The 26,063-nt window shown below is 37.1% G+C and overlaps 2 protein-coding genes across 2 annotated transcripts in view; both read right to left on the minus strand.

Annotated features, from left to right (window-relative positions):
* LOC129392875 (tomoregulin-1-like) overlaps positions 1-8,550 on the minus strand; it is a 21,002-nt gene extending 12,452 nt beyond the window's left edge. Inside the window, 2 exon segments of the mRNA XM_055091529.1 lie at positions 6,995-7,982; positions 7,984-8,550. Coding sequence (XP_054947504.1) covers positions 7,350-7,982; positions 7,984-8,190 — 840 coding nt within the window. The 5' untranslated portion in view covers positions 8,191-8,550 and the 3' untranslated portion in view covers positions 6,995-7,349.
* Positions 1-26,063, minus strand: part of UVRAG (UV radiation resistance associated) — a 379,149-nt gene that overhangs the window by 113,303 nt on the left and 239,783 nt on the right. The window contains 1 exon segment of the mRNA XM_055091530.1: positions 24,727-24,892. Coding sequence (XP_054947505.1) covers positions 24,727-24,892 — 166 coding nt within the window.

Below are 26,063 nucleotides of genomic sequence, written 5' to 3' on the forward strand. Positions count from 1 at the left end.
ATCGGCAGGCGGATTCTCAACCACTGCGCCACCAGGGAAGCCCTTGGCTTCTGTATCTCGTGTGAGAGCTCTCCCCAAATATCTGATGATCCTTGGCTGACCATTCATTCATTCACTTATTTAGTTTTTGGCTGTGTTGGGTCTTCGTTGCTGCACACGGGCTTTCTCTAGTGGTGGTGAGCAGGGGCTACTCTTCGTTGCGGTGCACGGGCTTCTCATTGCGGTAGCTCTCTTGTTGCAGAGCACGGGCTCTAGGTGCGTGGGCTTCAGCAGTTGTGGCATGCGGGCTCAGTAGTTGTGGTGCATGGGCTTAGTTACTCCGTGGTATGTGGGATCTTGCCGGACCAGGGGTTGAACCCTCGTCCCCTGCATTGGCAGGTGGATTGTTAACCACTGCGCCACCAGGGAAGTCCCTGACCATTCATTTTTAAAAGTGAGGCACTAAAACAGTGATGATGGGACTTCGCTGGTGGCGCAGTGGTTAAGAATCCGCCTGCCAATGCAGGGGATGCGGATTTGAGCCCTGGTCTGGAAAGATCCCACATGCCACGGAGCAACTAAGCCTGTGCGCCACAACTACTCAGCCTGCGCTCTAGAGCCCGTGAGCCACAACTACTGAGCCCACGTGCCTAGAGCCTGTGCTCCACAACAAAGAGAAGCCACCGCAATGGGAAGCCCGCACACCGCAACAAAGAGTAGCCCCCGCTCGCCACAACTAGAGAAAGCCTGTGCACAGCAACGAAGACACAACGCGGCCAAAAAAGAAATAAATTTATATATATATAAAAAAGATGCTCTTTACAGATAAAAAACACAGTGATTTCAAATATAAGCCCCAAACTGAATGGTACAGTAGCTTACACAGAGTGAAAGGCAAGTAAGTATATATTAAACGAATACAAACAAATTGGTTCTTGATTCATTTGCTGAGAAATATTTCCCAGTTGCCCCTCAACTGACAATGATCATTCCCATGTCTTTGTTCACGATGTATATATAACTTATGTGGCACTCTTCTATTTTTAAATTTTTAAATTGGAGAATAATGAGCAAATAACTATATATCCACAACCCAAACTTAATTGATTTTTTGCATTTTTTTTAGTTAAAATAAATAAAACGCTTACAGATAAAGTGAGCCTCCTTTGTTCCCCATCCCTACTACCATCAGTTAGGATGCTTTCAACCTCAATTAACGGAAAATCCAAATCAACTGATTTAAATAATAAGACTGGAGACAGATTAGTTCCAGGATTGGCTAACTCAGGAACTTGATGACTTTATCCAGAACCCAGTTTTTCCCATCCTTCCACTCTGCCACTATATATGTATTCCTAGCAGCCCAGTCGTATCTGTCTTAGTACGTAAAACCATTCCCAGAAATACCCCCAGAGAACTGGCCATAACTGTGACATGAGTTTATGCACAAACCAAGCACTGGTGATGGAACAGACTTACTATGATTGGTAAAAAGCCAGCTGTAATTTACTGCTGGGGGCTGAGCCCCACCTTCCATATAGCAAATTAAGAGAAAGAATAATTAACAAAATGGAGCTCTGCTGATAAGTAGGAAGCCAAGAATGGCTGTGGGTAGACAAGCAACTGCATCTGCCACGGCCGCTCCCACAAGCTACTAGCTTTATAAATTTGGTGAACATCTGTATATATCACTTTTTATACTTTTAAAATACAAGTGTTTAAATGAACAATGATAGATCATGTATATCATTCCGCAACTCACTTTTCCCCTCAGTACTGTTTCTTAAGAGGTATTTTTGCTGATATACATATGTAATGCATTTCTTTGAACTCCTAATTAGTACTCTATCTTATGGATATTCAGACTTTACTTCTCTACTTCCTTACTGACGAAGATTTAGGCTGTTTCTATTTTTTTTCTAATTTTTGCCCTCCTTTGAGCAAGTAGTTCTAGTATGAATACAGTTTCTAAGTATGTCCCCATTTTACTAGATTCCTCCAGAATGTTGCTGCTGCTAACCCTAGAGAACAATGTGTAGCTTTGGAAGTAAATTTGACCTGTCTGTGACTCAGGTTACACATCAATACAAGGGGAATAATAACAGCATTAATCTCATACTGCTACTGTGACTATATAATTTTCAACAGTACCTGAAACATAGTAAGAGCAACTATAATTTTCTGAGTGATTACTACTGTTGTTATTAATCTTTATATTCCTAGAATAGAGTACAGAGCCTATTCATATCTGTCGTGGGTTTTTACTGTGTGCACTTGGCTAAATAAGAACTATTTCCCAGAATACCAGCACATGTGTGGATCCAGGCTAGAGCTGAACAAAAATTGGCATGAGATTTGGAGAACAGAAGTGAAGCAGCAGCCATGAAGCTCTGAAGTGAATGGTGGTTAGACCAGTAAGAGACAGACACAGGCTGCCTGCAGATTCCATCTGGTCTTGGTGCTCCTGTTCTTCATCTAGCTCTTGTTCCCAACTGCTGGTGCTGCTGACAAATAGTGACTCCAGGCCCACTAACAGATGCAGTGGTAACAGTCCTCCATAGATGTTTCCCCACCTGCTCTCCTTTGGGGTTCCACTCGGCAGCTGGTTAGATCTTGCTTCCCACCTCCTGGCCTGAGCTGTCCACCTGCACCAAGCTTCTGAAGGGCTGGTTAGTGACTTTCTCTGATCCTCCAACTCCCCCTTTTGGATTCTTCTCCAGCTTCTCCCACAGTTTTGTAATATCTTATGCTTATAATAAATCCCTTATACCATAAGACTCATAGTGATTCTGCTTTCCTGACTGAAATCTGACTGATGGAATTAATATCCTTTCATAATTCTTTGAGCTGTTTCTTTTAACTAATGAACCAAAAGCTTTTTATATTGTCTGCATTCCATCCTTCTTTCTTTCCTTCCTTTCTCCCTTTTTCCTTCTTCCTTTCTTTCTTTTGCTATTTACATGCTGAAGTTTTCACTCACTAACTTATAAAAGGAAATTTTTGTTTTAAATTGAATCTTGACAGGAAGAAGGGATTCTCCCATGATTTTCTGGACAAAAAACCAAAGTCTCCAAAAAGTATTTGGGTATCCTATTTATTTTTTAGCCAAACTAATTTCTGATATATTTTCATAAAAATCAGAGTAGCAGAAGGCCTAGTTAAACCAGGTACATATATGTGTACATTCGTTTATTCAGATATTTTATGTCCTGCATTATCATTTTTATAATGTGATATATTTTTCATTGATAAAGGTCTTTCACATTTTTATTAAATATATTATGAGGTACTTATATTGTGGTCACTCTCTATTTGGTTATTACTGGTATATAGATTTACTTAATTTTCATGTTGATCTTATATCCAACAAATGTGCTAGTTTTCTAATTCTAATAGTTTGCAGATTCCCTCACAGCTTCTACATAACATTCATATCTGCAAAAGACAATTTTGTCCCTTTATTTAAAATATTTATACTTCATCTCTTTTCTCCATTTAATTATATAGACCAGGACCTCAAGCATAACGTTTTTAAATATTTTATTGTATAATAACTGGCATCCTTATCTGCTTTCTGACTTTAATGGAAATAGTTTCACTATTTAGCCTAATGGTTGTTATAGGATTGATAACTATTCTTTAGCATTTTAAGGAAATTCCCTGCTTTTTCTAGTTTTCAAATAGTTTCTATAACAACAACTAGTACTATTTGCAATCATTTGAGGCTTTACCATGTGCCGTATATATTTTACATATACTGGCTCATTGAATCCACCCAAACACCTAATGAGGTGGGTACTATTATTATCTCCATTTTACAGACAATAAAGTAAAGCATTGGGGGATCAAGTAATTTGTCCAAAGTCACATGATGTAACTGTTTTCTATTACTATTTTAAAAAAATACAATACATTTCTCAGATTAAAACAACATATTATAAATCTTAAAAGTTCTCATTACAAGGAAAAAATTTGTAACTTTGTATGGTGATGGATGGTAAGTAGCCTTATTGTCGTGATCAGCTCTCAGCATACACAAATACTGAATCATTATATTGTATACCTGAAACTAATATAATGTTATATGTCCATCACACCTCAATTTTTTAAAAAAGCCACCCATTTATTAGCTCATATTTTTTGTAGGTCAGAAGTCCAGGTACAGCATAGTTGGGTTCTCTGCCCAACATCTAACAAGCATGAAATCAAGACAATACCATACACAATAAGTAAGAGTTTAGACTCAAACTCATGCCATCTGGTTCTACAGTTTATGCTCCTAATCAAAACCTATTATTGTCTTTCTAAATAAGTGTTGAATTTTATTGAATGCTTTTTCTGCACTTAGTAAAAAAACAACCACATGATATTTCTGTTTATCTGTTAATGAGTGAATTATGTGGAAGACTTTTTAGTGTTGAGCCACTGACTCTTCTCAACTGCTAGATTCAGGTTGCACACATTTTAATTTATATTTTTGTATTTAGGTCCATAAATCAGTTTGTCTACCAAGTCTGTTTTTCATATCGTCCTGATCAGGTTGTTTATTAAATGCCTTCAAGGCAAAAGCTTGCTCACCTTATCTCTCTAGGTTCTTGCCGTCACTCAGTTTTTGACCTAAGTATTCTTTATTTTATTGTTAACTAATAGATACATCTAAGATTCTTTTTTTGGGCTTCCCTGGTGGCGCAGTGGTTGAGAATCTGCCTGCCAATGCAGGGGACATGGGTTCGAGCCCTGGTCTGGGAAGATCCCACATGCCGCGTTGCAACTAGGCCTGTGAGCCACAACTACTGAACCTGTGCGTCTGGAGCTTGTGCTCCGCAACAAGACGAGGCCGCGACACTGAGAGGCCCACGTACCGCGATGAAGAGTGGCCCCTGCTCGCCGCAACTAGAGAGAGCCCTTGCACAGGAACGAAGCCCCAACATAGCCAAAAATAAATATAAATAAATAAATATTTTTTTTAAAAAAGCATTAAGAGAATGACGATCAGAAAAAAAAAAGATTCTTTTTTTAATCCTACATTTTCAGTGTTGGTCCAGATATCGATCCTATCATGCTCTGGAAACAGATCTTATTCAGTTTTCCCATTTCTTTTTAAATCAATTTTGTTATATTTTATATACTTTTTGCTAAAAAATTCCATTCTACCTAAAAGTTGTTCACAGTATGTTCTTATGATTTTTCAGTCTCTGTTGTATCTGTGTCTCCTTTTTTGTTGTCATAATTTCCTCTCTGTATTTTTTTACTCAGCCACTTTTAAATAATACTTCTTCATTGCCATTCCCTCTAATCTCTATTCCTAGAATTCCTATTAGATACATGTTGACACCTCTTAATTAACCTCTGTGTCCTATAACTTCTGTTTCATATATCTCTTTATCTCTCTGGGCTACATTCTGGGTGATGTTTTTCATTTCTACTTACTATTCACAAATTCTCTGCTTAAGTGTGTCCAGTCTACTATTTATGAGGGTCTTCATGTGGGATCTAGTTCCTTGGCCAGGGATCGAACCCGGGCCCCCTGCATTGGGAACATGGAGTCTCAGCCACTGGACCACCAGGGAAGTCCCAACAACTACCTATGTCTGTTTCACAAAATCTCATTCTTTTTTTATGGATGATATTTCCTCCTTTGAGAATTCTGAAATTCTTAAAAGTCTTTTTTTATATTATTATTTCTATTTCCTTATATGTGTATTCTCCTATTTTTTGGCCTTTCTTCATATGTCCATGGATTTCCCCTTTGGGTTTCCTACCCCCAGGACGTTTCATAAAAGATTAAAGTAGAAAACAGTCAACTGAAAGAGCTATAAACAATTTAACCCTCAGTAAGTGTATGACTCCTAGATGAAGAGAGTGTATCTATACTCAAATTGAGTTTTAGTGTCTTCCAGGAGTTCAAGTGTTTGAAACACAATAGAGAAAAGAGGAATATTTTATTCAAAAGACATCTGGTGAACATAATGATTAGCTGAGTTCTAGGAATCGATCTTTTTCTAATATTATCTGATGTTGCTCTGTGTATACAAGTGTAAACTCAGGCACACCCATGTGTGAAACCCACGACAATGAATCATTTCTAATATAATATTTGTAACCTTTTATTTCATTGGCTAGTTTTGAGTGTGAAAACACTGCTTATTGTTCCTCTGAATTAGTCTTGTCAGACAAATAGGTCCTGATGTCAGCATATTTTTGCAGGGAGTGAGGACTGGGTCATTTAAGCATAATTACATTATTTTCACTGTAAAAGCCAAAAAACTGAAATAGATATTCTGAACTAACAACTTTTAAGTTGGTCCTAAAACTTTATCTAAAAAGTACTTTCTAGTCAATAATCAGGCCTTTACTCTTAGTGACAAGATGACTGTTGAGACTAGTCCCAAACCACCCATCAACCAGCCATATCATTCTCTGCTCAAAATCAGATTGTCTTTCTTGCTCTCCCAGGGGTATGTCTGATGAATCTTGCAATGTGTTCATAAGACAAGGTAAAGAAAGGAGTGTTATTGAATAAAAGGCATAAAACAAGGTATTTTTGTTATCTCTCAAATAAGATAAGCTGACATAATATGCTCACTTTCTTAGTCTGTATCTGCTCTACAAAAACATCTAGGCTTTACAGAATTGATTTTAAACTAATCATGTATTTTAAAAAGGAAAAAAAGAGATAGTTTTAACTGTTTTTTTTAAAAAAATGATAGAGTAGGCTTTATTCAAATCTGTTAAACAGACTATTTTCACAACATCTAAATCTACTTTTCAGTGATCCGTTCCATCATTGCTACCATATACTTTTAAAAATTCAGAATTATTTTTTCAAAGAGAAATGATCAAATTCCAGTTCATACATCTTATAAATATTTTACATCTAACACACACAGCTTTACAGTTCATGCAACAGGTAGTGTCTAAAAAATCGGTTAATAAATCTCAAGAACATTGAATGTCTAAACACAGTGTCTTCTAGATATTTTTTGTAAGAAAAGTAATCTGTAAACATCTTTACCTTCAGTTCAAGCTTGGTCATTTGCTGTGGTCATTGTGGAAGAAGTGGGTATGACTTTATAACCATTTGGAAGTGGTCCGTCTTTGCAAAAATATTACATTCCATGGGTAAAGAACAAGTCTTAGAATTACCATGTAGTACAAATCTGTGAAATCAATTTCTGTATTTAAAAACATAAAACAAAGACTACTAAACAGTCCAAAACTGTTGTAGCTGAATATTCTAAATATGAGCCAACAGTACTACACTGAAAATGTCCAAAAAGAAGGCCTCTGAAATAAATATTTCCATTCTTTAAAAAAATGACATAATAAATGTATATCACATGGTCAGTATACATATAAAAGTCATCAGTTTAAACCATCTGGAAATATGTATCTGAAGTAAAATGGCCTAGGTTTTGCTGCTGTCGTCCTCTATTGTTTTTAGGGCATTTTCTTGTTATGCACACGACAACTGCTACTATAATGGCAATCTGTACAGCTCCAATAATTGCTGCAGTAAGAACCTGAGTGAGCTTTTGCCTACTTGGCACTACATAGAGAATACTAAAGTCTGTCTTTTCACAGTGCTGTCCAGTGTAACCAGATTCACATCTACAAGAAGCCTGAGTAGAATAAATGAATTCACATTTTCCATGGATACAGTAACTACTGAGATTTTCAGGGCAAAGCATGTGGTTTCCAATATAAACATCTTCCCTTTGATCACTAGCATCTTTCACATCTGGTTGATATTGTAGTCCGTCACTTTTCTTTCCCAACAAACTAGTGTCATCTGTGTCTGTGCAATGACCAAGATGTCTTATATCAATTTGTTCTTGTTTTATATAAGATGCTTCTCGAACAAAACAGGGATTGTTATAGGAACTCCCATCAGAAGCAGACACAGGATTAAAACTGTATCCACTGCACTCTATATTACATACACACCCAACATTCTCTGCATCTTCATCACACTCAGCTTTATATCTGCAAGGTCCACACTTGGGAGTGTTTTCTGTGAACAACTCTCCCTGCCCCTTCCTCTTCTCTCTCTCCAGATCCAGAGCCATTATCAGAGTAGCATGGTCCCCTTGCTACTACTATTATCTCTTCCTGGTGCTTACAAGCAGCCCTTCTGAGAAAGCATTCATTTTGGTACGTGTCCCCATTTGATCCACAGATGGGAATATAATTTGTATGGCACATATACATAACTTCTAAGAATTTTGTGCCTTTTTGGTTTTCTGGCTGTGTTGAGTCTTCGTTGCTGCGCTCGGGCTTTCTCTAGTTGCGGTGAGCGGGGTCTACTCTCTGTTGTGGTGCGCGGGCTTCTCATTGCAGTGGCTTCTCTTTTTGCGGAGCATGGGCTCTAGTACGTGGGCTCAGTAGGTGTGGCTCTCGCAGGCTCTAGAGCGCAGGCTCAGTAGTTGTGGCGCATGGGCTTTGTCGCTCGCGGCATATGGGATCTTCCGGGACCAGGGATCGAACCCGTGTCCCCTGCATTGGCAGGTGGATTCTTAACCACTGCGCCACCATGGAAGTCCCTGCCATTTTTTTTTGAATTTTATTTTATTTTTTTATACAGCAGCACTATAATGGCAATCTGTACAGCTCCAATAATTGCTGCAGTAAGAACCTGAGTGAGCTTTTGCCTACTTGGCACTACATAGAGAATACTAAAGTCTGTCTTTTCACAGTGCTGTCCAGTGTAACCAGATTCACATCTACAAGAAGCCTGAGTAGAATAAATGAATTCACATTTTCCATGGATACAGTAACTACTGAGATTTTCAGGGCAAAGCATGTGGTTTCCAATATAAACATCTTCCCTTTGATCACTAGCATCTTTCACATCTGGTTGATATTGTAGTCCGTCACTTTTCTTTCCCAACAAACTAGTGTCATCTGTGTCTGTGCAATGACCAAGATGTCTTATATCAATTTGTTCTTGTTTTATATAAGATGCTTCTCGAACAAAACAGGGATTGTTATAGGAACTCCCATCAGAAGCAGACACAGGATTAAAACTGTATCCACTGCACTCTATATTACATACACACCCAACATTCTCTGCATCTTCATCACACTCAGCTTTATATCTGCAAGGTCCACACTTGGGAGTGTTTTCTGTGAACAACTCTCCCTGCCCCTTCCTCTTCTCTCTCTCCAGATCCAGAGCCATTATCAGAGTAGCATGGTCCCCTTGCTACTACTATTATCTCTTCCTGGTGCTTACAAGCAGCCCTTCTGAGAAAGCATTCATTTTGGTACGTGTCCCCATTTGATCCACAGATGGGAATATAATTTGTATGGCACATATACATAACTTCTAAGAATTTTGTGCCTTTTTGGTTTTCTGGCTGTGTTGAGTCTTCGTTGCTGCGCTCGGGCTTTCTCTAGTTGCGGTGAGCGGGGTCTACTCTCTGTTGTGGTGCGCGGGCTTCTCATTGCAGTGGCTTCTCTTTTTGCGGAGCATGGGCTCTAGTACGTGGGCTCAGTAGGTGTGGCTCTCGCAGGCTCTAGAGCGCAGGCTCAGTAGTTGTGGCGCATGGGCTTTGTCGCTCGCGGCATATGGGATCTTCCGGGACCAGGGATCGAACCCGTGTCCCCTGCATTGGCAGGTGGATTCTTAACCACTGCGCCACCATGGAAGTCCCTGCCATTTTTTTTTGAATTTTATTTTATTTTTTTATACAGCAGCTTCTTATTAGTTATCTATTTTATACATATTAGTGTATATATGTTAATCCCAATCTCCCAATTCATCCCACCAGCCCCCCCATTACTATAATCCAAAGACCTAGAAAAATGTCTCTCAGGCAGTACATAATTAGTGAACATTTGATGAATGAATGAATAGGTGAGCAGGTTCATTTATGTGTTTATAATTCTGATACTATGAACCCTGACTTTGAATTAGCATTTAATAATACAAATACTACAAAATTGAGTTAAGTGTCTATTCCAAATTGCATGCTAAAAAGACAGGTAGGTTCCCCCCAAAATAATACAAAATGAGAAAGGAAATTTCTTTCAATTAAGTGTGACCAACCTGTATCTTCTTAGAACAGAATACTGCTGATCATTTCCCCTAGAAATCTCTGAAGGAAAATAACATGCTATTTATTTACCAAATTCTTTTCAACCACCTCAGGTATCTCCCATTTTTTGATTTATGCAGAGACCACAAATAATACAGAAGCCAGAAAATAATAAAAGAAAGTCTTGTATCTCCCATACAGAACACTATTTAGCAAATTCAATATTAGGAGGTGACTTCTAAAAAGTTTTTCCTCTAGTAACTAATTTTTTAAAGTCAGAAATGACAAAATTATGCTACTGTACACTCAAAAATAAATATTCCTTCTACGGAATATTTTACAACAGAAGTTGTCTCAATAAATTCATTCGTCATCTACACATTTTAAAAAGGTTTAGTATAGCTGTCAATCAAACTCCAAGAGACTTGCCATTTCTCATTAACTTTCCAACTGTATATTTATACAAACTAAATAATAAAATGCTCCAGTTGCTTACTGGTGTGTTTAATTAACTTACAGCAGTAAATTTCTATTACTAACTACCGTTAACACTTCTAGTATTTCATCACTAGACTCTCCACATCATGAACCTGGGAGTCATCATTTATATTAATGGGAGTTACTAACAAGCAGGATGGGAAGAACTAATTCTTTTGTAAGTCTTTTAAAAAGGTTTCCAATAATATAAATGAGTAGCACTCAAAATTCTTGGCATTACTATCATCAATATTTCCTCAAAAGTAAATATGGAGAACCACTATTATAAATCTAAAACTAATCAAGAAGGAAGAACTGGTATATGAAAATTATATGAATTATGAGAAAAAGTAACCACCTGCATCAACCCTGTATGAAAAGGAGACGCTGTATACAAAGAAACATGTATTCTAGTCTTAAAGGAAGTAGCTTTAAGAAAAAAAAAAAGGGGGGTCTTCCCTGGTGGCGCAGTGATTAAGAATCTGCCTGCCACTGCAAGGGACACGGATTCAAGCCCTGGTGTGGAAAGATCCCACATGCCGCGGAGCAACTAAGCCCGTGCACCACAACTACTGAGCCTGAGCTCCAAAGCCCGCAAGCCACAACTACTGAGCCTACGTGACACAACTAATGAAGCCTGCGCGCCTAGAGCCCATGCTCCAAAACAAGAGAAGCCACAATGAGAAGCCTGCTCACCGCAACAAAGAGTAGCCCCCGCTCACTGCAACTAGAGAAAGCCCGCGCACAGCAACGAGGATCCAACACAGCCATAAATAAATAAATGAATGAATGAATGAATAAATAAATATATAAAAAAAGAAAATTATGTTTCACTGTAATGGAGACCCTGAAAGGAATAGTACAAAAGGATAGTCACTTAAAAAAAAGTAAATACTAGCTATATAATTGTGAATAATTCCAATACAGAATAACAGAGGTAGCCAAGAGATAACTTAATTATCTACATAATATAGACACAATAAATATTCGTAGATAGCATATATGTAAAAGCTACTCAAAAGCTGAATATATAATCAGGAGTGAGGCTGTTAGGTTGAGGAAGGTTTGTGCAGATTTAACTGTATTTTCAAATTGCCCTCTGAAACAAACTAACTGAAACTCTCACAAAGGATAAGAGTTCCTTTTCATCTATATGCTCACCAATTAGTTACGAAACAGACATTCGATTTTTGGCCAGGTTGATGGATGTAAAATGGTATCTCTTGTGGTGTTAATTTGCATTTTCCTGATTACTAGTGAGGCTAGTAAAATACTAGTGGGTATTTTTTCCTTATGTTATTAGATATTTAGGGTTTGTTCTTCTGTAACAGCTTCCTTATACACTATGTCCATATTTCTATTGGGTTGATTGCTCCTTTTCTTATTAATATACAAAGGTTTCTTTCCCCACATATTCTGGATCCTGACCCTTGGCTGATCTATGCGATACGAATCTCTTCTCCTGATATGTGGCTTACCTTTTCATTTTGTTTTTGTTTTCTTTTGTTATTAGCAAGTTTTAAAAAATGAAATCAAAGTTAGGGATCATTTCTCTTATTATGGTCTGTATGTTTCTGTGATTTATTTAAGAGATCCTTTCTGAATTAGAAGCCATGGACTTCTCAAATTTCTCATTTCTACTTATTATTATCACCCCGGATACAAATATTTACTGACTGACTATTATATGCAATGGTAATTTTATATAAATTCCCTCTTTAACTCTTCACATTTCTCTAAAGCCAGTGCACGGAGACTAGTGAGGCAAAATAAACTGGTTCAAGATGTGCTTGATACTGAAGTTCTTTCAGAAGAGTGAAATGGAAAAGCCATTTCTCCTTTCCTAAGTTTAGAAAACACAACTTTTATTATTCACATGCCAATATATATAGTTAATCCCTGTTAAATAGTTATATATGGAAGTGACTATATGTTTAAGTCAAATTAGTCATATATTATAACCAACCTGTGATCCAGAACACTTTATAAAGACTTTAATATTACTATGCTTTGAATAAATGGATATATGTATATTGATATTAACCACTCAAAGCTAATCATCTTTGAAAGTAATTTTCATTTTTACATCAACTAAAGATTGAACTATTAACTTATCCCTCTTTTATTTATGCCTAAAAGAAAACTGCTGAGCAACTTGAAGTCACTAACCAGGCTGGGTGAGAAACTAGATGCTTTGGCCAATAAAAGGTGCAATACCTGTTTTGTGCCAGGGTGTGTGTGCTTCTGTTGTATCTAGCCTTTGCTTGGGCAGCTCCTAAGCCTCTTCCACACTCAGCAGCTCAGATGTTTAGGGGCCACCTCCTAGAGCATGCCTTTGCTGGCTGCTCAACTCATCCCCAAGTATTTCTAACATGACCTTTATAATGCTGAGGATGACTGTCTACTGACTTGCTCTCCATCCCTGATGCCACTTCAGCAGCTGAGTAATTTCACCTAATACCAGCATCTTGTGCAGTGACAAACATGTACTAGTCCTCAACATATGGTTTGACTTCAGTGATGTAACTCTTTTGTAATTTAACTCTCCTGTGACTTAACTATACATGAGTTAACTCTCATATCAATTTTTCATTTCAAGGAATTAGAGAAGAAAAACTCTGAAAACCAATTGATCATTTAATCCAATTCAGAAGTTACATTTGGTGATCTTGTAACTGTAAATTATTGTGGGGAGAGGCATACAAAATGGCAGTGAATAGAACTATCTGGTTAAAAGAATGATATAAATTTGTTTTACAATTACACTATTATCCAGGACATAAATGTTATTCCTAGAAAACTGTCTAAAGAACTATTATAATAAGATGCTTTGGGAAGTTACAATAAGTTCACATCTACCTAAAAATAATTTTCTTACTCTTTCCACCCATTTATTTCTTCAGAAAACCAAAAGATTCCACAAATCACTTACTCCAAACTCTCTGGCTTGATATAATTCTCCTCATATCCCTCATTATTTGCCTACCAAAAAATCTAACATAAGAATTAAAGGAAAGAAAGATACTACTTTCAATGTAACATCAATAAAATTAAGTCTTATTTATTAGAGTAAATGATTAATTCATATCAGAATCCAAAGCATCTATGCTGTCATATGATACTCATTAATAACAGACTGCAGAAGGCCAGTCCATGCTACCTAGAGAACTCATTGATGCTCTGGGGACCTCCTGTTGAAAACCACTGATTTCACATATTCTAATAATGTAACTATCTTTAACCCATGACATAGCCCACTATTAACTAAATATATTATTCCTCTACCTTCCCCAGTCCCTCAAAGCATTACATTGAACTTCTCTACACTGATTTGAGCACACTGCAAACCAGAAAAGCAGTAAGTTCAAGTTAGGGTCACATGTCAGAGTCATCTGGTTTTCTTTTTTATTCCACTGTCCCATTACATTACTGTATTTTAATTAAGTTGGTTGCAGAAAGCTGAGATGACAATAATACTAGAGAAGACTTCCTCATCCAGATAATAACATCAGCACTGTAAAACACACTTCATTAAAAACAACACACACAACAATATGCTTCCAAGTGTCAGAGATGAAATGGCTACACAATTACTTTTGACTCATTTTCCACATTTCCTCTCTCTCAGTGGACTGCCTAATCTCTAAGGTGTTCATTTCCTGTTTCACCCAGCAACCACCTTCTGCATTTTTATTTTGTTGATTTCTGCTGCCTACAATTTCCATGGGGATTCCTCATTTTAAAAAACACCCTTTGCTCTCACTCCTGAACACAGCCCCATTAGCACGGTTGCCTGTGCCTTGGATTACAACAGGCACTGAAGTTAATAGCTTCCCATGGTCCTAAGAGAGTGTATGAAACAAGGATTGTCCTGGCCAGAGCATCTAGAGTTAAAACTATGGGCTAGAGCATGGAGTGTCAGATTACTTAATAGCATTTGCAGAAACCGAACATCCCTTTTGCTCTCCTAATTCAATTCAAAAAATATTTATTGAGTGTTTACACAATACAAGGCTCTCGGTAAGACAATGGAGTAAGTTTCATGCCAAGTAAGATGCAGTTTCTACACTGAAAATACTTCAGACAAGAAAAAGACAAATAACTCTAATACATCACTTGTATCTCTGGGTTGTTGTTAAAATGAAATGAGAACATATATAAACATAATTCATTTCTGAGATACTATATAGAAAGAATTGTTCATAGGATTACAAAAGGCTACAACAGTCCATCAAACTACAGGGAATTAAGAAAGACTTCACGAGGAAAGTTTTAGATAATAATGGAAGAGCTTTATGTACAACCACAATTAGGTTATGAACTGAGAGGGCACTGGGATAAGACTAAAAAAGTAAGTAGTGGGGCAGGCTGGGAACTGTTTAACTATCTGAACATGCTCTACATTCCTTTTAAGAATAAGGGTTTCAGCATTCGCTAAACTGACAGGTTCTAAAACACAGACACTTACTTGACTCATTAGCAGATATTAGGCAGTAAACTCCCTGAGTAGTTGAAGTAAGAAACAAGCCTTCAGACCTGCAACAGTTTTTTTTTACCCCGTGCTCTGGGAAACTTCGTTAGTCCTTTCCATTTACACCAATGACTGAAAGACGATGTACCTTGTGGCATTACTCCAAAAAGAAATCTAGTACTATTCTACTGGGTTGCATTTTTAATTTTCCTTAACCTTTTCTTAGGCCCACCTTTCCTTTTAGCACCTAGAATTAGAAAAAAAAAAATTACATGGCTGCCTGGAATTACTGTTGCAAAGCTCAATGTATACATAATAGTAGGTGCAAAATTTTATTGAGCATCTTCTGTGTGCCAAGCACTGTGCTTCATTTAAACCTCATGATAATCTAGTGGCATAGATATTATACCAGGTGAACCAAGACTCAGAGAGGACGACCTTTCCCCAGTTGCTCAGTGATTAGAGGTGAAGTCCCAACATAACTTCAAAGACTTAAGTGATTAAAAAACAAAAACAAACTCTGCCTAGTTTAAATAAACTGAGGAAAGAGAGAAGAAAAGAGAGGCATTTTGCATTGTACCTTTTAGAGGAAAAACAAATGTTAAGTGAACCAACTGATAAATGAGATTTAAATAGTTAACATTTTCAATAAGAACACAGTGACTCCGCTTAATCTATAGGAATTCACATCATGGCATTTTTCACCAGTGAGCTTCCCCTAAACCAGGAAAGGGGTATTTCAGTCTCATATATAGCCCCTTTTTGATAAATATACTTCTTCCATCTCCTAAATGCCTGCTTAAAAGTACTACGCTTAACAATTGGACCATCTTCTGGGCTTGATTCCCTCAGCGGGCCAGATCAACGTGAAGGCTTAGTTAACTTCTTATTTGACCTTACTTCATCTTTCAACCTCTTTCTCCATTTGTGAAATGAAGAGTTGACTCATACAACCTAAGAATATTCTGACTGGTTTTAAAACACAATGTCTACAATGCTGCATGTACAGAAACATTCTTTTTTCACCTTTATTTTTGTTCCACGGTGTACCCTTAGATAGTTATAATGGAGCTGGACTATAGACATTTGGGAAAGTTTTCACATGAACAGCGATTTTTCAACTTAGGTCACACTCCTGTAATCAAGTAGAAAACCTGAAAGAACTAATAATTTTATTCATTTCAGCTATATTAGTCACACTGAAAAATATTTGTTTGATTATACTTTTAAGATGCACAGCAAGAAAAAATAGAAAACCAAAGCATTTGGTTCACCCTCTGCCTCAAGTCATCACAATCATTGTTCAATATAAAGGTCTGAGGTCTGAGTTCCTAACTACTTTAAATGCCAGCATGTGAGCAACAACCTATAATAAAAAGAAGATGAAAGGTTACAAAAAATGTTCTAATTTATAGGATAAACAGTAGAAGAGGTGAAAATTAAGGCTACATCACTTAAGCCTACGCATCATGTGAAAATCTCCCCTTCTGGAAGGAGGCCATCAGATTTAATTGGACGCCGTGAAAGTAAACATGCTAATTTAGTAAAAACAGCGACTACTTCTGAACTCTCCACATTAAAACAGCTTGATTACAAACAGAAGCTGAGAATGTTTACACGAAAGAATCTAGAACTTTTAATATAAGATGTGTCAACAGGTGTTTAAGTATGCCTAAAGCAGAGAAGAATAGCAATGAGGAGTCAGAATTACAGCCTGAAAAAATTTAGGTTTTCAATACATGCTAATGAAATCCCAAGGGTCAGTCACTATTTCTATAGAGAATCTGCTACTTATGCAAATAAAGTTCAAAGTATTCTCACTGATTCAAAGAGACACCATTAGAAAAAATTCTTATTCATTAATTTTATTATTTTTTTTAACATCTTTATTGGAGTACAATTGCTCCACAATGGTGTGTCAATTTCCACTCTACAACAAAGTGAATCAGACATACACGTACACATGCTCCCACATCTCCTCCCTCCCACCCTCCCCATCCCAACCCTCTAGGTGGTCACAAAGAACAGAGCCGATCCCCCCGTGCCACGTGGCTGCCTCCCACCAGCTATCCACTCCACACCTGGTAGTGTATACATGTCCATGCCACCCCCCCACCCCGTCACAGCCCACCCTTTCCCCTCCCCACATCCTCAAGCCCATTCTCTAGTAGGTCTGCGTCTCCATTCCCGTCTAACCCCTAGGTTCTTCATGACCTTTTTTTTTTTCCCTTAGATTCCACAGGTCAATGTGGCCAGGCCAAGAGGTAGGCTGAAGGAATACAGAGATAGGGCATCAGTCTGATCACTGCCACTGGGCAAATTCCTTTGTCCCTTCCCTGCTGGCAAAATGCAACCTGGTTATGCTGAAGGGGAAGCTCCATAAACATCCAGACATGCCAAGGTGGCTGCAAGGTGGCTCAAGTCACAGGCTTGGGGATCTGTCTCGCCAGCTCCTTTATGTATAAGTATGCATGATGGCCATATGCACCCCAGTCACAAAAAGGTGGCAGATCATTAAAACTGACCATTCCTTCTCTCATGAGCATGAGATCCACATGCAATGACTATGATCTGGGCCCATTATTGTCGGATTTTGGATATATCACAATTTCTTTGTACTCTAGAATTTGTTTCTAAAAGAAATCAGAACCAATCAGGTTAAAAAAGCAATTCCTGGGGTTTTAGTCAAGATCTTCCACAGGAATAAACATAAGCACAAAAAAAATCCACAAAATGGGAAAAGCAGCACTACCATTTCTCTTGGTTCCAATAATTCCACTACAGAAAAATAGCTGACCAGCTTTTAGAGATCTGTAAAAACCTGTCAGGGACAGGCCAGGAAGTTTCAAAAGTGCCTGCCAATTTACACCACTCCCTATTTCTCCTTCTGAAAATAAAACAAAAAATTTCAGACATCTTTTGAGAGCTTGAAAAAGCCAAATGCTCTGACCAGCTATGTCGTAGCTCAATCTATTGAGCTAGTCTATTCTGAATGTATTACCTAACAGACGGTTAAGTAGCACAACAACAATGACCAACACATTTCATTTCAAAAATCACTTTAAAACCTACTTTTCAGTCCTCAGTGAAAAAAGAAATAAGGGGTAAAAGAACATTGCAGCTGGACTCTGGCTACATTCCTTCGTGTTTTTTGGTCTGAGCCTCAAAATGAAATGCAGCAAAGATTTCAGTTTCCCTTTACAGTGTGCAGGTGCACAAGTAATGGTTTAGGCAAAGGCATCAGTCCAGACCTGGGCTTCAAACAGACCAGACAAAGGAAAAAACTAGTTTTCGGTGTTTTTTTCCCCCTTCTAGCAAAACTAGCTAAATAGAGCTTTGAACCCTAATATATCACATTCCAATAGCCAGATGAAACAGGTAGTCAGAGAGGGCAGAGGCTGAGGATTCCTAGGCCTATTACAATAAGCGTAATTTATCCAATGAGTCATTTAATTCCTATTTTCCCGTGAAGACCTGATTCCACCTAATACCCTGGAAAGGTTCACATGAAAATCGACACACTCAGGAGAAAAGAAAACCATGTCTAATCTGCTCCTTCAGTCATCCAGGCTAATAACTGAGCAGCTGATTCAATCAACAAGCATAATCAATAAATGTATTTGTATTTAGATATTTATTTACACATCTATGTTGTTCCAGAATGGATCTGAAGTGCTTTACTGCCCAGTGAAAATATTTGATAGTTCATAAAATCTAAAACAGCATCAACTGTGAACCGCATCATTAACTTATGTACCACTAAGAAAAGATAAATGCTATCAATCATGCCATTAATTGTAAGATGTATCTCATTTTTAGCAATATTAAAATGTCAAAAGTATTTACATTAGAATCAATAAAATACAATTTGTGTTTCAGTGAAAAGGGGAAGATAGAGGTATAATATAAAATTCGTTCACTAAAAAGCAATTCCTGTGGTTCTCCTGGCTGCCAAAGAAAAAAATGAGTAACGTCATCACCAAAATCTCGCTGGCCTTCCCAGATTGCTTTGGAAAACCAATCAATAAACAAATCATCACTACTACTCACACTGGCGCATACTACTTAGAGTGCTCACATGTTAAGCTTCTCCTTCACAAATTAGTGCGCAGCTGATCTGGAGAGACAGTATTTATCATTTCGAGAAGCACCCCTCCTTCAAGCTCCCAAAGTGATTTTCCTACATAACTAATATTTTAAGGCAGATCATCATGCACAAATTTGATAAAAATCTGGAGAGATACTTAATTTTCTTAATATGGAACCTACAGAAGGTTGGGAGGCATTCTCCACAAAACTACAAGGTCATCCCTGTGAAAGACATATCTGGTTATGGTATTCTCTCCTCTTAAAATTACCTAGGGGTCCCTTCATCCCTTACAAGTAGTGTTTTTCATTATTACACAAACAAATGGAATGGAGTCAGCAAAAATGCTACAGTAAGTAGATCAAAGGACTTGTCCCTCTAGAGAAACACTGAAAAAAAAAAATCAAGCAAACACTGTCAGTCAAAGGCTTACAACAACTGGTTGAACAATGAATCAAGAAAAACGAAACTCAAAATCAGAAGGAATGCTTTGCAGCATTTTTACTTATCTTGTCCTTAACCCCCTCTCCAGCTCAGCAGTGGTCTTAAAGACAGCAGCCTGCCCTTGTGGGGCCCTGACCCCTGGTTCTTAAGGGAGCAGAGCAGATCTTATTCTAAAAAAATTTGGGTTGGTTTGTTCTAACTTGTCTGGGGGCGACCTGCAGGACTAATGCAAGGTACTTGCCTTTGTTTTGCCTAGTCAGAACTCACTCAGTGAGGAAAAGCAGAAGACACTGCTCTAGAAGTAAGGCAAACCAACAAACCCCATAGCCTCCTTGTGCAAAAGATTAAGGTTGAGACACACAAAAGACTGTCTAAAGTCTGGGAGGAAAAGCTGGGGAGAGTTTCTTTGAGAAATTAGTGTATTCAAAAGTACCCACACACACTGGGGAATCAGAAGTTACAGTGGGAATGTAAGTTGGTGCAGCCAGTGTGGAAAACAGAATGGAGGTTCCTCAGAAAACTAAAAATAGAATTACCATATGATCCAGCCATCCCACTCCTGGGCATATATCCAGAGAAAAACATGGTTTGAAAAGATACATGCACCCCAATGTTCATCGCAGCACTGTTTACAATAGCCAAGTCATGGAAGCAACCTAAATATCCATCAACAGATATCCAGAGAAAAACATGGTTTGAAAAGATACATGCACCCCAATGTTCATCGCAGCACTGTTTACAATAGCCAAGTCATGGAAGCAACCTAAATATCCATCAACAGATGAACGGATAAAGAAGATGTGGTACATATATACAATGGAATATTAGCCATTAAAAAGAATGAAATAATGCCATCTACAGCAACATGGATGAACCTGGAGATTATCATACTAAGTGAAGTATGTCAGAGAAAGACAAATATATGATATAGCTTATATGCAGAATCTTAAAAAAATGATACAAATGAACTTATTTACAAAACAGAAACAGACTTAGAGAAGGAACTTATGGTTACCAGGGAAGAAGGGTGGAGGGAGGGATAGATTGGGAGTTTGAGATTGACATGTACGCACTGCTATATTTAAAATAGATCACCAACAAGGACCTACTGTATAGCACATGGAACTCTGCTCAGTATTCTGTAATAACCTAAATGGGAAAAGAATTTGAAAAAAGAATAGATACATATATATGTATAACTGAATCACTCTGCTGTATACCTGAAACTAACACAACATTGTTAATCAACAATATTCCAATATAAAAAAAAATTTTTTTTAAATTAAAAAAATTTAAAAAATAGAAAAGAAGTTATGTACATGCTCAGAACAGAATGCACTCTCAGAAAACACATGAGAAGACCCTAGGCTTTCACCTCTGGCTGACTGCTAGGCTTACTGCAAGAAGTGAAGGCTAAGGCCTTCTGGTTGAAATGAAAGGACACTACACAGTTACTGAAAGCTGGACAAAGAAATAAAGATCTCCAGTGAAGGTAACTACCTACACGGGTAAATTTAAAAGACAGTATTATGGGCACACAACGTATAAAGATGTCATCTGTGACAATAACAACATAAAGGTGGGGAGACAGAGGTACAGAGGAGCAGAATTTTTACATACTACTTTAGCTAAGTGGGTATCATTTCAAACTATATTGTTATAGGATGCTAATTATAATCCCCAGAGTCACCAATAAGAAAATATCTTAAATACACTGAAAAAGAAATGAGAAGGGACTCAAAATGGTACATTACAAAAAAAATCAATTAAGAAAAAAAAAGAGGCAGTAATAGAGGAAATGAGACACAAAAAAGGTATAAGAAATATGGAAAACAAAATGCAGAAGTAAATCCTTCCATACCACAAATTATGTTAAATATTGTATAAGTAGATTAAACTCTCAGTCAAAAGGCAGAGATTGGCAGAAAGGATTTAAAAAAAAAAAGGATCCAACTATATACTGCCTCAAGAGACTCATTTAATTAATTTTTTAAAAAATTTTTATATTTTTGGCCTCACCACGGGGCATGCAGTATCTTAGTTCTCCGACCAGGGATCGAACCTGTGCCCCCTGCAGTGGAAGAGCAGATTCTTAACCACTGGACCCCCAAGGACGTCCCTGCAAGAGACTCATTTTAGATCCAAAGATACAAATAGGTTCAAAATGAAAGGATGGGAAAGATATTCCCAAATACAGTAACCAAAAGAGAGCTGGGAGGCTATCCTAATATCAGACAAAATAGTCTTTAGGTCAAAATTGTTACAAGAGGCAAAAACGTTCATTATATAATGATAAAAGGGTCAATTCATCAAGAAGAAATAGTAACTCAAAACATACGCACTAAATGAGAGCCCCCAAGTAAAAGAAGCAAACGTTGACAGAATTGAAGAAGAAATAGTCCTACAATAATAGCTGGAGAGCTTAATACTCCACTTTCAATAATGGACAGCATATATAGACAAAAGATCAATAAGGACATATAAGACTTGACAACACTATAAACCAACCAGACCTAACAGACATATATAATAGAACACTGCATCTAACAATATTCTACACATTCTTCTCAAATGCATGTGGAACATTCTCTAGGACAGACCATATATTAGGCCACAAAACAAGTCTTAATAAATTAAAAAATTCTGAACTCATACAAATTATCTCTCCATCACAATGGAATTAAACTAGAATTCAATAACAGAAGGAAAACTAGAAAATTCACAAATATGTGAAAATTAAACCCTTTTAAACAACGAATGGGTTAACTGAAGAAATCACATGGGAAATTAGAAAATACTTTGAGAGGAAGGAAAATAAAAACACAATATGTCAAAATTTATGAGATGTGGAAGTTTAAAGGTATAAACACTGACATTAAAAAAGAAAGCTCTCATATCAGTAACCTAACTTTACATCTAAAGGAATAGAAAACAAAACCCAAAGCTAGCAGAATGAAAGAAATAATAATGATTAGAGATAAGAGACAAAAACAACAGAGAGAATCAACAAAACCAAAAAGTCAATTCTTTGAAAAGATCCATCACATCTTATTCTAGCTAAAAGTTTTTAGCTACAATAAGAAAATAAAAAAGACACAAACAACTAAAATCAGAAATGAAAATAGACATCATTAAAGACCTTACAGAAATGAAAGGGATTATAAAAAATACTATGAACAACTGTCACCAAAAAATTAGATAACCTAGATGAAATGGTCTTGTTCTTAGAAACACACAAATGATATAAACTGAGTCAGGAATATATAAAAAATATGAACAGACTTATAATAAGAAATTGAATCACTAATCAAAAACCTCCCAACAAAGAAAAGAGCAGAACCACTTGGCTCCACTGGTAAATTCTAACAAACATTTAAAAGAAGAATTAATAGCAATCCTCAAACTCTTCCAATAAAGTAGAAGAGAACACTTACTTCATAATGCTTTCTATGAGGCCACTATTACCCTGACAGAAAAGCCACGCAAGAAAACTATAGACCAATATTCCTTATAAATATAGATGCAAAAATCCTCAGTGAATTGCTAGCAAACTGAAGCCAACAGCTTATTAAAAGACCCTCTTTGCAGAAATAGAAAAGATGATCTTCAAATTCATATGGAATTGCAAAGGGCTCTGAATAGCCAGAAAAGTACTGAAAAAGAACAAAGTTGGAGGATTCACAATTCCCAATTTCAAAATTTATTGTGGAATTGATAGTGGACTAGAACCGAGAGTTCAGAAATAATCTATGGCTAATTGATTTTCAACAAGACCTATACCCTTAGTATAGGTCTGCTGAGATGCATTTTCTCAGTATTGATAGTCCGAAATGTCTTTATTTTGCCTGACTTTTTTGTTTTTTAATTAATTTATTTTTGGCTGCATTGGGTCTTCGTTGCTGTGCGTGGGCTTTCTCTAGTTGTGGCGAGTGGGGGCTACTCTTCATTGTGGTGTGCGGGCTTCTCATTGTGGTGGCTTCTCTTGTGGAGCACGGGCCCTAGGCATATGGGGTTCAGTAGTTGTGGTGCAAGGGCTTAGTTGCTCCATAGCATGTGGGATCTTCCCGGACCAGGGATCAAACCCATATCCCCTGCATTGGCAGCAGATTCTTAACCACTGTGCCACCGGGGAGGTCCCCTGCCTTTACTTTTGAAGGATAATTCACTGAATACAGAATTCTAAGTTGGCAGTATTGTTTTACATGCTTTAAAAATGTCACTGCATCACCTCCGGTTCCCAATGTTTCTCTCTCTCTCTGTCTCTTTTTTTTTTTTTTTTTTTTTTGCGGTACGCGGGCCTCTCACTGTTGTGGCCTCTCCCGTTGCAGAGCACAGGCTCCAGACGCGCAGGCTCAGCGGCCATGGCTCACGGGTCCAGCCGCTCCGCAGCATGTGGGATCTTCCCGGACCAGGGCACGAACCCGTGTCCCCTGCATCGGCAGGCGGACTCTCAACCACTGCACCACCAGGGAAGCCCCGCAATGTTTCTCTTAAGAAATTAGCTTTCAGCCTTATTATTGCTCTTTTGAGGCAAATCTCTTTTCTCTCTAGGTACTTTTAATATTTTCACTTTATCTCTTTGGTTTTCAGCTGTTTTACTATAATTCCCCTATGTATGTTTGCTTTGTACTTATTTTGTGTTGTATTTAATGCTTCTTGAACTTATAGCTTAATGTCTTTTGTCAAATTTGAACTCTGTCATTATCTCTTAAAATGTTACAATTACCCTATGTGCTCTCTTCTCCCTCTCTGTGACTACAATTATATGTATATTAGACTTTTTATTGTGTCCTACATATGTCTAGCACTTTTCGATAAATCCACCTCTTTTGTACTTGTGCCTGGTCAGGTATTTTCTCCTGGGCTATCTTCCAGTTCACAAACCCATATTTTAGATATGTACAAACTGCTGTTAAGTCTTTTATTTTTTTCCTGGTTGTCTCTCTGACAAATCTTTAAGCATTTCATTTGGTGACTAGCGGCAACAGATATTACATGAATATTTGCAGAGTATATGCATGATACTTGCCTCACAAAAGCAAATTAAATTTGAATGAGTCAATTTTGCTATCAATAGCAATTCTGACTACACTCTATTTTAAAGAAATGAAGCACTTTACAAAGGATATACAAAAATCACCACAATCTAGGTCACATTTTATATTTTTAATACAGTCGATGCTTCATACTGCCTTAATGTTAAAAGAATATTTTAAAAGGATACTTACTCTCTCTCCTTTTCAGTCAACTTGTCATTAATATTATCTTTGATTGTTGATCTAGATCCCTTATGAATTATAGGATATCTGAGGGGCACTTGTAGGAAAAAGGAAATCATTGATACCAAATGTGCAGTGTAACCAAGGGCAACAGCAATGCTTCCATCATCTTTTGCTGTAAATTCAAAAACAGAGAAATAGAAAATAACTATTTACCTTATAAATGTAGCTATGAGATCATAATAAATCAATTTCAAGAGAGATTTTATAAGAAATAATTGATAAAATATTATTCACCTATCTAAATTATATGAATTTTATAGAAATCTAAACACATTAATAAGATTTGAAATTTCATCTACTACATTTAAAACTATTTCCCAATAATTAATGTGATGAGATTAAAATTTGATATATAATCTTAAGAGTTCTTACTGCGTTCAAATCTCCATTACTCTCTTTCTCAGCATTTTTAAGGGCAAAAATAATACCTGAGTCTATTATACAATGCAAAAATTAGTTTCAGAGGTTTAAACATTACATCTATATTAACATTATACATTTTACTCGTTAACAACTTTATAAGCAAAACAGTTGTACTGTTGTACTATTGTACAACGTTATTAATTCCAAGGTGAAGTGAAATAGCACAGTGCATCCTTATGGGGTATGTTCTCAATATTCATAAAGAGAGCATTGTTTAAGTCTGTGAAGTTTGAGATAGGATAAGGAGAAAAAACGTTTTAAATAGTAAAAGGTCAAAAACCACATTGTTCATCTATATTCTACTTATGCAATTTTCGTGTGGAAGCAACTGTTGGAAAAAATACATGTCTCCTACAGTCAAACTTAAGTATGTATCTTTTAAGAAGTCACAGATTTTTAACTCAACATCTAGATTTCTGCTACTGCCTACCAAGCGAAATAATCATTCAGGACCCAGAACTGAGGGTAATACAATAAAAAGTTTTAAGCTTGCCTCAAGGGGAAGGAAAAAGTAACTGCTTGGTATACAATATTCTTAAAATACTTTAAAAAGTTCTCTCTCTCTCTCTCTCTCTCTCTCTCTCTCACACACACACACACACACACACACACACACACACATTTAACACATATCTGGAATACATCTGGCTAGAGAAAGGCTGAAATGATTGAGATGACCTTGGCTTGAGTATTTCCTGATTTTTAAGAGTAACTTTAACTTCAATTATTAGTAATATTTTCCACATTCTTCTTTTTTATATTTAAACTTGGTTATCTAAGCACTACCTTCTTACTGTAGGACCCCTACTATAGCAGTATACTACTCAGTGCATTCTCCACCCTTGACTACCAAAGCAGAT

Source organism: Physeter macrocephalus, chromosome 16, assembly GCF_002837175.3.
Source record: "Physeter macrocephalus isolate SW-GA chromosome 16, ASM283717v5, whole genome shotgun sequence".
Classification (NCBI taxonomy): domain Eukaryota; kingdom Metazoa; phylum Chordata; class Mammalia; order Artiodactyla; family Physeteridae; genus Physeter; species Physeter macrocephalus.